At 35.6% G+C, this 15074-nt stretch overlaps 1 protein-coding gene across 11 annotated transcripts in view; it reads left to right on the plus strand.

Moving 5' to 3' along the window:
• PCDH11X (protocadherin 11 X-linked) overlaps positions 1 to 15074 on the plus strand; it is a 488057-nt gene that overhangs the window by 74701 nt on the left and 398282 nt on the right. For 10 of the 11 annotated variants that reach the window (XM_040572066.1, XM_040572067.1, XM_040572064.1 and 7 more), the window contains one exon: positions 316 to 2802. In XM_040572066.1, the coding sequence (XP_040428000.1) occupies positions 316 to 2802 (2487 nt within the window). Of the gene's footprint in view, positions 1 to 315; positions 2803 to 8657; positions 10245 to 15074 lie in introns of those variants that run through there. The other variant, XM_040572074.1, reaches the window with a different exon arrangement.

The following is a 15074-nucleotide window of genomic DNA, read 5'->3' on the forward strand; positions in this document are numbered from 1 at the left end:
TTGATTAAAAAAAAAAACAAAGACAACAACAAAAAGCAATATATTGTGTGCCCCTGCCCCCAAAACAATCAAACACAAAACCCCTGTTATTCCAAATTATTGGTTTCTTCATGTGTTTGCTCTGAAGCTTTCTTAAGGCTCCTGGTCTTAAAGCATAATTGGATATTGCAAACTAGCAGTAAATACACAAATGTGTATTCCTATATACCTCCACCCCCCATATATATGTTTCATGACGATTTCAAAACATTAATGAGATTATTCTCTGCATAATTATACTGCTGTGCTAAAGTATATTCTTTCTGTGTCTTGTAGGGTCAAAATGTGTTTGGTCTTGATATAATTGAGACACCTGAGGGAGATAAGTGGCCTCAACTGATTGTCCAGCAGATCCTGGATAGGGAGCAGAAGGATACCTATGTGATGAAGATTAAAGTTGAAGATGGTGGAAGCCCTCCAAGATCTAGCACCGCCATCCTGCAAGTCACAGTGACTGATGTGAATGATAATCGCCCAGTCTTCAAAGAAAATGACATTGAAGTTAGTATTCCAGAAAATGCTCCAGTAGGCACCTCTGTTTCTCAGCTCCATGCCACTGATGCAGACCTGGGCTCAAATGCACAAATCCACTTCTATTTCAGCAATCAGATCTCCAGTTTGGCCAAAAGGCTGTTTGCCATTGATAATGCCACTGGTCTTATCACCATAAGAGAACCGCTAGACAGAGAGGAATCTCCTGTACACAAATTAACTGTTTTGGCAAGTGATGGCAGTTCAACTCCATCAAGAGCAACAGTGACTGTTAATGTCACAGATATTAATGACAATGTCCCATCAATAGACACAAGATACATCATCAATCCAGTGAATGGGACGGTGCTTTTGTCTGAGAAAGCTCCACTTAATACAAAAATTGCATTGATAACAGTAATGGACAAGGATGCTGATCTGAATGGAAAGGTTACTTGTTTTACAGATCATGATGTCCCTTTTAGGCTGAAGCCAGTGTTTGATAATCAGTTTCTCCTGGAAACAGCCACATTTCTAGATTATGAAGCAACACGGGAATATGCTATTAAAATAGTGGCTTCAGATTCAGGGAAACCTCCCTTAAACCAGTCTGCAATGCTCCTGATCAAAATTAAAGATGAAAATGACAATGCCCCAGTTTTTACACAGCCTATTATAGGTCTTTCCATCCCTGAAAACAATGCTCCAGGTACTCAGCTAACCAAGATAAGTGCTACAGATGCCGACAGTGGGCGCAATGCTGAGATCAGCTATATTCTGGGTTCTGATGCACCCCCCATTTTCAACCTTGACCGCCGTACAGGCATTCTGACAGCAGTCAGGAAGTTGGACAGAGAAAAGCAAGACAGATACTCCTTCACTGTACTGGCTAAGGATAATGGGATGCCACCCTTGCAGACCAATGCTACTGTGACAGTGTCGGTCCTGGACCAGAATGATAACAGCCCTGCTTTCACACATAATGAATATAATTTCTATGTGCCAGAAAACTTACCCATGTATGGCACAGTAGGGCTTATCACAGTAACAGATGCTGACGCTGGAGAAAATGCTGCGGTCACTCTCTCTATATTAAATGGTAGAGATAATTTCATTATAGATCCACTTACTGGTGTAATAAGGCCTAACATTACCTTTGATAGGGAACAGCAGGGGTCATATACTTTTCAGGTGAAAGCTGTGGATGGAGGAAGACAGCAGCGTTCCTCAACTGCCAAAGTGACCATCAATGTTGTTGATGTAAATGACAACAGGCCTGTTTTTGTTATTCCTTCATCTAATTATTCATATGAGTTGGTTCCAACATCATCCAGTCCAGGGTCTGTAGTTACTAAAGTCTTTGCAGTTGACAATGACACAGGCATGAATGCAGAGCTCCGTTACAGCATCATAGGTGGGAACTCAAGGGGCTTGTTTACAATTGACCAATTAACAGGCAATATTACTTTGAAAGAGAAGGTAATTACATCAGATCATGGCTTGCACAGACTGGTGATAAAAGTCAATGACCTAGGACAGCCGGAGTCTCTTTATACTATAGCTCTTGTGCATTTGTTTGTGAATGAGACAGTCACCAATAGTTCCTATGTACAAGAGCTAGTGCGCAGGAATATGGAAACTCCAGTTGGCCAGAACATTGGGGATGGTGAGATAACCCCACAAACCAATGATTATGTCAAGATCATAATAGCGATTATTGCAGGAACAATGACAGTTATTCTGGTAATTTTTGTTACTGCTTTAGTACGGTGCCGCCAGACGCCCAGGCACAAAGTTGTCCAAAAAAACAAGCAGAGTGGTGAATGGGTTTCCCCAAACCAAGAGAATAGGCAGATCAAGAAGAAGAAGAAGAAGAAGAAACGCTCTCCAAAAAGTCTCCTCCTCAACTTTGTGACTATTGAAGAATCTAAGCCTGATGATCCTGGCCATGAGCACATAAATGGCACTTTAGACATTCCTGTAGAGCTAGAAGAACAGACTATGGGAAAATATAACTGGGCCACCACACCAACCACATTTAAACCTGATAGCCCAGATTTGGCAAAGCACTACAAGTCTGCTTCTCCACAGCCTACCTTTCAAATTAAACCTGAGACTCCTGTACCCCCCAAGAAGCACCATGTCATTCAGGAACTGCCTCTAGATAACACCTTTGTGGTGGGCTGTGACTCACTCTCCAAGTGCTCATCAAGCAGCTCGGACCCTTACAGTGTTTCCGAATGCAGCTGTCAAGGAGGCTTCAAGACCCCAGGCCCCATTCACACCAGACAGGTAATGGAAATTTTAAGGTTCTCTCTTTCTCCTTCACTTCGTGCTTTTCCATTCATATAGCTCTACCTCTAAGCACTGCATAATAACTTTCTCTGCAAGGATTAAAAGTTTGAAAGGTTGTGTTTGATCCGGGCACTGAAATGTAAACAATTTGAGATCCATCAGTGTTAACGGGAAATAATTAAAGTGATTACTGGCTGTAAGGAAATGGAGCAGAGAATTATTTCACTGGTGGGTATTCCTGACTGCAGATGGCAGTATGGCACTTCCTGCATTACTACAGTACGTTGTGCAGCTCTGTGAGACAGAGGGGTTACGATACTGTCCTCTGTAGTATTGTATGCTCAAGAATTGAAGTAATCTAGGCCAGGTGGAAAGCAATAAAGCTTTACAGGATCTGATAAGTGGTTCTTAATATTAATGGAGTCTGGAATTGCAGCCTTCATTTGGGCACAGCTTTACTTCAAGGTCCCTCAAAAGCAGGCAAGGATTTTCCTCTGAGAGCTTCAGTGCCATTTTCAGACTAGAAAAGTACTGGACTACTTAAATCTGGTAGAATGACGCAGTCAACAGGCAAAGCTAGGGGAAAATTGGAAGCATCAGTATAATTCCTCTCACTTTTTAGCTGCTATGCTTGATAAACCAGATACTAGCTTCTCAGAAATTAAGTACAGCATAGGAAATGTCTAAAGACTCCTTAATTTAAAATTAAATTAAAATGAGGACCTACAAGACACTATAGAAAGGCTGTAAGTCACTGGAAATTGAATCTAATTTCCATCCATGTTCTGAAAAAAAAAAATCATTAATAATAAAACTTTGCTGTTTGTTTGCTGCTTTTTCTTCGTGAATATCACAGAGTATTCAATGAAAATAGTTTTGTAGTCAAGTTTTAATTGGTGAAGGAATCAGTCATTAAAGAAACAATATTTCTAAAGAGTTTGTTATATCATTGATAATATATTTTAATATTATTGTTTGGGAACATATCCTCAGCATGACGAAGTCTGCTAGACTTTTTGCTCCAGTTGAGGTTTTGAATTTTCTCCTGTGGGCTTTCTTTTATTACCACTACAGTGATATCGAAATGTTCTTAAAAAAACTCTTTATGCACACTACGCATCATATGACTAAAAATTACAGAACAGGTTGGTTATTTTACTTTATTCCCCTTAACAACACAGTTTTGTATGGTAGTTCATATTGCTATATGCTCTAAAACATTCATCTTTTGCTTAGCTGCATTAACTGATAAATTGAGGAAAACACACTAGAATTTCTTACTTCTAAGACAGCAGTGGAAAATGTGTAGCTTTTGAGATTTGAGTATTTTGTATTAAAGGTATTTGAATGTGTTAATTTCAGTTGCGTGTTAGAAAAGCCTTTTCCTAATTTATTCATCTTGCTGAACTCTCATAACTCCGAGGAGGGTGGTGCTGTTTCAGCATCTCTGGAGGCCTGATCCAAGTGATTTTTCAATTGAGAACAGGGACTCCAGTATAGCTCCTCTGAGCCAAAAAGGTTCTTCCATTGTCTGCTCAAAAACACTTCGTAATGCCGTAATTCTGCTAACAAAGAAGGTAAACTCATGACACTCTAGGTTTTTACTAACCTAGTTCTTCCATTTTCAGGCACTTTTAAAGTAGAATGGAAAGCAATTCTCTTCTGCAGAAGCTGGTTGGAAAAAAGTGTTTTCTTTTATCTGTACCTTAAAGGTCAATGACAGGCGTTTCCTGTCGGGGAGAGCAGGATAGAACTGTTTGCTTTGCAATGCTCATTACCTGACAGTAGCTTATCTTTATATAGCTGTACCTGAAAATATATACGTGTATTATATATAATAGAATATATAGGTATGATGCTCAGAATATACCATAGTGATCTGAATTTTCAGAAAAATGTAGGACAGCCAGGAGAATCGAATATAATAAGTTCAGTTAAAAAGACAGATGTGCTAGATTGAGAAATGAAAATCAGAAATATGTTTAATGTGAGAAAAAATATTTTACTTTAACAATTACTGTGATGCATCCCTTTTACAAGCCAGAAGCTCTCTGAAGGAGGAGACTAAAGAAGATTACACTCACTGTGAAGATATTTGTTTTCATTTTCTAATGGATGTTGATATTAACAGGCTTCACATCTCAACTGTTCTTAGCTTTGTCCATGCAATGCAAGCCTAAATTTCTACTCAGATACTTGAAAAACTGAGTTAAAGATAAAAATTTATGTGGTTTTGTTTCGTTTTGTTTTATAAGCTCTAAATTCTGTGAATGTCTGAATGGTATTGATTCAGGTCACTAAAAAAAAGGCAATTATTTCTTTGCTGTACTGTTAAATTTGTTGAAGTGATCTCTGAAATGACAGAAAATCATAACAATTGTACTCAAAAAACATGCAAGAGAAGATGAAAAGGTTTTTATACTGAAAAAATAAAATATCTCTTCACTGGCCATGTGGGCAAATAAACATGGGAATAGCAACAGCTGAAAGTTTTATGGGGAAGGAATCAGAGACTCCTGAAGCAGCTGAGGACACATTGGATCATCGACTACAGGAAGCTCAAGAGAAAAATGTGTGGTGCTAATGGTGATACGAGGAAGAAGAGAGAAAAAGCTTCTCTGTGTAGTTGTGTGTGAGGAAGGGCAATGGAAAGAGATGTTAGTAATATTTTAGTCACACAGTAGGAATTAATGAATACTAGTGACAGTGAATTGGAACCTTCAGAATAGCATGCTTTCTTGTGGGATGCTGTATGGAGATGTAATCGTATTAAAGAAATTTTGCGGTGTGATACATTGTGAAGGGGCTTCTTGTCCATTATATGTTTTTTCAAAGTAGGATATATAGCTTGTAAAATCCAGCTAACTTTCAGTGTCATCAGGTTTTCATTGTTTCAGTAGTCATCAGCCTCTTAGCAGAATGTATTTCTTTGGTAGAAAAACATACAGCACATGTACAGTTTATCTGTCTGCAAGCTTTGTAAAAGCTTAATTGCTTTTGACATTTACCTTAGTGAGAGCAGACTCTATGAACTATTCCATACTGTCACAAATCTTTTTTTTTTATTTGCATTGGAATGATGAAAAGAAAGGACAGTTTTTTTCAGTCTAGTTTTCCTGCAGTATGAAACTATTTTTTAATCTGAAAGTTTCGCTCAGGTACTTTCAACATTCAGACAATTCAAATGCCTGTCTAGGTAGGCAACAACCTGTCTAATCGAAGCATGCGTAATTACGCTATACAATGTTAGCTCTGGCAGCTGGGCTCTACAAAACTATGGCCACGAAGGTTCATTAAAATTTCCCATGCATCCTCCTCCTTCATGTCTCCTTCTTTTAATTAATGTGATTTCCAACATTCATTCATTTGAAAATAGTATAATGCATTTTATAGGAACAGAAAAAATCTCATAAAGTAATCACCTGCTCACTGAAGAAGGGTTCTGTGGCCTGTTTTATTGTCATCTTAAACTTTGACTCCAGGAAAAGTTTTATTTGACCTTCTGTTAATGAAGAAGCGTGACTGGTTACGAAGGCAGCAGTGGCACAACTTGGTTCGGTTTCAGTCCACCTCTCCAACTGGTAGAGCTGTAATATATCATCACGCTCCGAATCTATGATTTTGTGCTTGGTGCTCCTGCCTGCTTTGCAGTGGACTGCAGTCTGTATGTTAACATCTCCACTGCTAGCATGCTATACCATCTTTGGAAGGTTGTTAAGAGAATGAACAGGCATGCAGATTGATTTTTCTCATGTTTACTGCTGTAAATCTTCATTAATTGATTTTATTTGCTAGGATTCTGCAATGTGTGACCGTACCCATATGTATGAATGGAAATTTCAAATGGCACAGTGATTTCTGCTGAACTTGTTTGTTGGAAACTTACTGGAGATAGAAATTCTATTTCTTTTAAAACTCCATATGGAAAGTAGACCTCATTTAAAATACCTTGCCTTTTGGGGGCCTACTGTCTCACTAGCAACTGCTTAGACATGCTAATAGTTATGGTATATTTGGTCTTCTGGTTCTGATTTGAAATGTGGTGAAATGTCATTACAGTTTTCCACTTGCTATGAGAGCAGTGTGCTCAGAATGTGAGTTAAAAGAATATTGCGCTTTTCCCAAAACAAACAGCTCTGAAAACTCACCTGATATATAAATCCTTAGATGAAATATTTGTTGTTTTGGATAATAAGTGAGTTTAATCTACTATCCTGTAATAATCAGTAGGCAGTACTGATGTGTCTGATACTTGAAAAGTGTATAGGTAACACCAGTGTTTTTCACTGACAGATGCGGAGTAAGTTACGCTCCAGGAACATTTTCTTCTAAACATCAGATAAGTTTGTTGGTATAAGCCCTTCCCAGAAGCTGCTTCAAAAGTGATCACTATGATTCTGACTATTGTTATTTTCTCTTAACTTTCTGGCTGCTAATTTTGCTGGTAATTCTGATATGCTGTGATATATATACATTTCAGAAAGAAATGGAATTCACATCTGAAGAAAAAAGATTTCACTGAAGGATAAGTGAAACTTGCTGTCTCTTAAGTTAGTTAGCAGTGACTTAAATGTGCAGTATTACTGAAGCAAAATTGGTCAAGAAAATGTTTTTCTTCTGTGGAACAATTTGGAATTTTTTTTTTTAATCTATGTTTTTCACTGAAAACACAAGGGAAGGGATATCTGAAAATGGTCTCCATTGCCTCTTAATAGAAAATAAAAATTGAGCAAAAATGGAAAGAAAACAAAAAAGAAATTAATGTTCTCTTTGAGGAAAAAGTGAGAGAATTTGAATATGACACTTAAGTAGAAAATAACTTGGAAAAAAACAAAGGCTTTTTTTTTTTCCCCAGTAGAAGCTGTTATACTGACTTTATACGGAAGTTGTTAGACAAAGTTCCAGCGTTACCAACTGGGTGATTGTTTGGCAAGCTAGAATGATGCTCCACTCCCTCTCCAATAACAGCTTGCCTTGGACTAGTAGCAGTATAAATATGTATGATTTTTCCTGAACATTAAGCACATTTCACCTTCATGTTTCCAAGGCTGAGCTGAAGCGTTTTCTCTTTTACTCTTAGTGACCCAAGCTTTTATTTTATTTATTCATTTTTTTTATTTTAATGGCCTATATCTACCAACCATTGTCAACAATGAAGTCTGATTTAACTTCAGTTTAATTTTCACACTTCTTTCTTTTCCTATTTTCTCCCAGAAGGTGTTGCATTCAATGATCTGCACTTGATAGCAATTTCCTGACCAGTGAGTGACTAGTGTCTTGTTGGCTGTGTTATTGGTAGTGTTTTCTTTCCTGAGAGATAATTGATCTGAATGGCTTCATTTCAGTGAATTTTGTGGACTTTAACTCTGTTGATGATAAACATGGATTAAAGATGCAAAATAACTCTTCAAATCAAAATATTTTATGCTCTTTTTAGTTCTTAGGGAATATGCTCTTAAATGAAATCTGCCAAAACTCTATAGAACCTATTTTAGGTACTGTGATAGTCTTCTGATGTATCTGTACGCTTGATACAGCACTCGGGGTTTCAAGCTGATAAACTAAAAAGTAGTAAGAAACCTAGGGTAACGTATGTAGAAGCCGTTTCTGTGACTCGAGTTTTAGCATTTTTGTTGTGTGCATATAGAAGTGTGCAGATCTGTGTGTGTGTATGAAAACCTGTAAACACACACACGCACACCCCAGAGTGGTTGGTTACTTTGAAACAAAATAGTTAGGTACTTCTCAAACCATAATGATTGACATGGTAGAAATTTGGAAGGAAACTTTACGATATATGGGGAAAAATATGCAGGAAAGGGCTTTTCTCATGCTGTTTCTCTGTTTGCCAGCTCTGAACGTCATCGCATCTGATGTTATATACTGAAGTCGTACGTGTACACAATGATGTTAAGCCAGCAAACATGAAAACAAGGAAATAGCACGAGAAAGCCCTTGTCCTGTCTCTGATTGCCGAAGAAATTTATCGTCTGATCTCCAGAGGGGTTTGGAAGTGACGATGAACTGTTCAAGCTGCCCTACTGAAAGGTATCAAGGGCAAGAATTTTTTAAAAGGAAAAGACAAAAAAATTTAGTACATTGTGCTATAGTGTTCTATAACGTAGTTTTGCTAAGAAAAAAGTAATGTGACCCATCATTCCTCACAGTTGGCAATTATGGTAAATCTATTGTTTTCTAATTTTGCTTGTAATCATCTTCTTGTCCCAGATTTTTTCCTTATTTATTTTAGTTGAAACAATTAGAAGTTTTAATTATATAAGTATATTAAAGGGAGCAATAAATTTTATTCATGCTTTAAAAAGAGAATGTAAAGTTCTTTATACTCCCTGCATTAAAAAGAAAAGCAAATGAATTGTTGTCATATATAGCACCATTACACATATTAAGAATTAAGTGGTATTTATATCTATTCCATAATATTTTTAATGATAATATTGCTGCTATGAATCATAAATAGAACTGATCAAATCACTGCTTTCTCATTTTATAGGCACAATAGTAGTAGTGAAAAAGTACCTTCTGCTTTCTTGACCACCATTTTTTGTAAAAAATGATCACCTTTTAAATAACTCAAAAGTATACACTTAACTTCCTAAAATAAAATCTAATTTGCATTTTGCTTGCTGGAATCTAGATAATGCATAACAGGTGCTATACAGCTAATTGTTTCAAATACTTTTATTTTAGAAAAAGTCATAAATCCAGTGGCTTACTTTTTAGTGTGATAAAATAGGAAATAGTATACATTTGTTGGAACCTAGAACTTCTTGCACTGTTAGCCAGCACGTGGGGAAAAAAATGGCTTTTTTTTTTTTCTCTCCAAATTATTTCTCTATATAGTTAACCTTTTTTTTTTTTTTCTTTAATTTAAATTTGTTTTGTTATTTAGTATGGCTCATTTAACAAATATAATTTAGGTATCATTGCTTGGTTTGCAGCCTGGTTGCAAATTTTTGTATATTGCTTTGCATTTTAGAAAATAATGCTTAATATGTATCATCTATAATATTTGCATTTCATACGCAATGCGAAATCTCTTAGGAAGCAAAGGAGTATAAAGAACCCTGTTTTCTGCACTTATATGAAGACATGTAATATTAGTTTGCTAGAATAAAATGAATGACATTTTAACTGACATTTTGACTTTTAACTGGGATGTATACAGTATGTATAACTTTCTTTTAAAGGCAAAATTATTAATGATTGATCAATTAGACTACAACATGAAATTACACCTTACTGTATGTTTGATGTAAAGATATTTATAGGCTTGTACTTAATATTCACGTTGCCTCAGTTCTTAGACTGCAGAATGTCTACCATGACTGTTGCCTATAGTATCCTCCACATTTGCTATCTGGCTCCTTCAAAAATGTGTATTTGGCTATTTGATCTGTAAAATAAATTCTATTAATACTGAAGTATGTATTGTAATTTAGCATATTGTATTGCATAATTATAGCTATGACTGTTAAAGAAAAAAATTAATTCCTATAATGAGATCATTTTCTTGAGAAGATGTTTATGTATCTGTAAGACAGTTTTGCTGTTTCTAGTTACCATATCCTTGCATCATTTACGCTTCAAATTAAACAACACATTCAGTGGTTAGACATACAGTAATGATATTTATTGACACAATACCACAACTCAGCCAGTTCTTGTGGTTTGAAACATCATTCCGGATATAGTAAAGAGTTTATTCAAGATGTATTATTGAGTGTAACTAAAGATGGGTACTGCCTATTGCTATTACGGTTGTTTGCTTAGATGCCTCATAGTTGGGTGATGGGAAGCATGTAAAGCTCTTTGTTAAGAGTAATTAACCTTTGGCCTGGTAGAGTTCTTCATTAGGAAGACAGTAGGATTTCCTGGACTTCTTTTTCTGCTTTTTCTTTCTTTATTGAATCTTTAGATTTTTGTCCTTGTAGTAGATAGGTTTGATATCCTTGATAATAGGTTTGATTTCCTTGATGAGAAAACTCATGTATGTAAAATCCATGTTTGATTAAGAAAAGCACCAAATTATTTGAATGCTTCTTTTGAGCCTTTTTTTGAGACTTTTGAGGTTTGGTTTGTTTTGATTTGAGGAATACTGATCTGAGATACTGGACAGGGTTCACCTGCATGCTAGAGGACTGCACGCCCTCTATAAGTGCCTACTTTCTTACACTAAGTATGAAGAGAACCTTTGATAAGTTGTGCTTGCCATTTCTTGAGATGAATGTTAATTGTTCATGAGAAAAATACCTCATGGGACTCTTTATTTCTTTTGTTTTTAAACTAGCTGAAGATCTATCTTTTTTCCTGGTATTTCACTGGTCAGATCATTATATTCTATAAATAAATAGTTCTAGAATAATCTAGGATGATTTTAAACTTTAGAAAAGATAATGGATGAAATAAAGGCTCATCAGGTGGTTGGATTATTGGTCCAAATCAGTAATCTCTCTTCTAGTTCTCTCATGAGTCAGCACAGCCAAATACAATAACCCTTCAAATGCACTAAGGGAAAAAAACAGCAACCTCCTAAGTGGTTCAGTTTCATGTGTTTCTCTGTTTCCATTTCTGGTTTCTTACATCTAAATATCACTTTCTAAAAAGTGATTCTTTTACAAGACTGGAGTAAGACTAGTTCAGAGAGCTCATTTCCTTCTGATGATTAAATGCATTCATGATAGTCTCATGAAAGCCTAATGTGTACTTAGCAAATGCGTATGTGTGCTGAATATTAATTTATACACTTTTCAAGGAGGTAAAGGATAAATGGAGGCCAGTCAAAAAGATTCTATAGTTAGGTTTTTATTTTTTTTTTATGAATATTAGCAACCTGAGTCAAAGCTAGGCATATGTCAGTGTTAAAAACATTTTTTTCTCAAGTGTTTTCACCTACAGAAATAGTCTATCTGGCTGCATGGAAGTCAGAGTAAATTAAGAACAAGAGTTACTGAGTTGACCACATTTAAAACTGAAAACTGTATATTTTCTTTGGAATATCAAACACACCTTGTGTGTTATTTTATTGTGGTTTAGACTGTTATTACTATGATTCACCATCATCTCAGTAAAATTCTTGAGAGATTTATCCTTTTGTTCTGTGCACATTGCCACCCTTGTCACCAGTGCAGAAAGATCTTTGTCTATAGATAGTCCTAGAGTTTGTTTTGGTTAGCTACAGTGCTATGTGTGGCTCAGCAACAAGAATAGCTCTTTATTTGTTGCCAGTTTTACAGTGTAAATTACTTGCATTGCATTGCAATGCCAGCAGCCAAAGATGGCTCAGATTTGCTGTCCTGCATCCTGTGTCATATTGTCAATGCCTGGATTTCATATGGATGCGTGTCTACCAAAGCTCAGTGCCACTCTATCTCAAACACACCCTGATGTCAAGTGAGTCACTCCAAGGAAAAGCTATGGCACACAATCTGCAGGTTGCTTGAAAGCTGCCTATCATATCAGAAAATATATTGGACTTTTTATTGGTGGTTTTTTATTGGACTAAACCACCACAGGAGGATATCTCTATATCCTTCTGAATTTCTTTGAATAGAGCACTGCTAAAGGGCAATAGGGTGCTGTCAAAAGCAAAGCACATTTATGGTGTAAATAACTTTTTTTTTTAACATAAACTGTAATGTTGTTTTTGTTGTTTTTGTTATTACACACTTTCAATGATTTCCTATTCTACCATACTACAAATATTTATGGCATAGCCTGGTGTTAAGTATTATTTGTAAAATCTTTTTAACAAATCTTTTTGAGTATATATTTTTGCTTTCATATTGAACTACCAAGCACTGTTCCTTTTATGTCTTATTTATCTGTTTCTAAAATAAATTCTGTTTAAAGATTATATTTATATATGTTTTGGAGAAGCACTGTTTTTAAATACACCTTTGGTCTCTTTGCTCAGTGCATGCACACTGTCAAATCTATACATATGCCAATATTTCTTACAGTGATTGGAGTCTATAATTATTAAAATAAATTTACCACACAGAGATTACTAGTAAGCATATTCCTTAGCAGCACGTACTTTTTATTGTCATTTTCTTCAAAGAATGTGGTCTAAGCAGGACTTTCCAAGAGTTGCACATCCTCTAGCAATGTTTACATGTATGTGTGTGTTTATATATTTTGTATAGATATATATAGTCTACATATATATATCTGTGTATGTGTGTATTTTCTGTGCATGTGTATATAAAAAGAGCATGAAGGTGTATGTACACACACATATATCTCATATTCAATTAGCACAGGTTACAGGCAGCATATTTTACATAGAATAGAACTGTAGCTATATGCGTATCTCAATACCCAATATATGTCTTTTGCTGTGAAAGATAGCCAAGCTTTACACATTCCTTTGAGGCTGGTCTTCTCTTTTGGGAACGTTCTGTGTTCTGTATTCGAAAGTGACTCTTGATAAGTTGGAGGTTAGGATACAATATGATAAATGTAGTTTAAATTTCTCTTCTCCGAATATGTCACTTTTCAGTTCTGATGGTACATTCCAGTACTGACAGCTGGAAAATACGTCCCTCCCTATTCTAAAATATATATTTTTTTCTTGTTGTATAGGTACTCTCTTAAATCTCACCACCGAAAATGTCATGAAAATGATGTTTCTCTATCTCCTCCAAATTGTGAGCCCCTGCAGATTTCATAAATAAACATATGTAAATCGAATCCAGTTATTTAAGTTCATATAGATGGATATTAAATAATTATGTTATCAGGAGTTTTTCAGGGGTATAACTGACTTCTGCAGTCTTTTAAACAACCTTTTTTCATTTGTATTTAGTATATTTTTCCTTTTTAGGGAAGGTGTTCATAAAAGCTCAAACAGCTTATTTACAATAAAAACTAAATGGTGATATCAAATATTTGAGGTTTGACTTCCCATTACTGAATAGCAGCTAACAATTATCAGCTGAATTCCAGTCCTTTTTCTCAGTATATTTTTCATCCTTTTTCTCCTAGGAGATATCCATGGCAATTAGATGGATGAACTGAGTTCTTCTTATGTTCTCTGTTTACTGCTGGGCTGTGATGTTATTTGTCTTTCTTTGTGATCTGATCAGCAGAGTTTGACATGAAATTTGAATCTAAGACCTTTCCTCAAAAGAATTTCCTCCTTTTCATTGTCTGGCAGTTCAAAAACTTCCCTTTCATCCTGTACATAAATTGCAAATAAATCGTAGGCATATAGGCCCCTTGACACTAATATGGATCTGAAAGACTCCACTAACAGACCCTCCCTTACAAAAATATTTTTTTCTAGGTCCTTATCTAAACTATCGATGGGCTGATCCTTCACTCCTTTGGCTTACATACATGGTTACATACGTTGGTTTTATTTTTGGGGGGAGTGAACACAAATTGTTCTGAATTTTCAACTCAATTTGTTGATAAGTTGATTTGTACAATCTTTATGCTAAGAAACATGAAAGCATTGTGAAATATTTGAAAGAAACTAACAGACTACAATATTAATATTAATTCTTGCACCCAGCTAAACGAAGAATACTTTTGCCTCAGCTATTTAATGCTATATATCTTTCAAGACTGTCTGTCAACCAAAGTTGGCAGGGTCTTCCATGGACAAGGTCATGATCACGTTCAGGACCTAGGCAGTGTTAGGATAGAAAGGGAAAAAAAAATCGATAAATAAAAGATCCTGCTAGTGTATATTTTTTCTTGTGGTAAGATAGCTCTATCAGTGTCTGAAGTTCTGCATTGGAGAACTTTGCAGATGTAGCTTTGAGTCGCATTCTGCCACGTTCAGACATACTTTCTTAATTGGCTTAATGTGTAATTATTACTATAAATAAAAGAAGCAGAATGTTGCCTTCTACCTAATAATGTATGCGAACACATGGATGTGTGTTCACACATGATTTTAAAGTTTGGTATCAGGCTTACCTGGTGCTTTTAAGGTAAGATGTCTAAATTATATTATTTGACTGATTTTTATTGACTGTTAGAAATTTTGTTTCCCTACCTTGGGAAGTTAATGTATGTTGAACTGAAGGTGAAAAACAAATGCAACTTAGACTTTAAAAGTGTATGGTACAGTTACCTTTGCTATTTTAACTGGATGAAACTACTTAATTGTTAAGGATATTACAAAAACTTTGCTGCATGATTTACCTTTTTGCCTTTTTTAAACTTACCTGAGGTAAGTGTATTAAAATGATAGTTAATATATAACAATAAAAAGTCTTCTATCTTTGTCACATTTT

Source organism: Cygnus olor, chromosome 13 (genome assembly GCF_009769625.2).
Source record: "Cygnus olor isolate bCygOlo1 chromosome 13, bCygOlo1.pri.v2, whole genome shotgun sequence".
In the NCBI taxonomy this organism is placed as follows: domain Eukaryota; kingdom Metazoa; phylum Chordata; class Aves; order Anseriformes; family Anatidae; genus Cygnus; species Cygnus olor.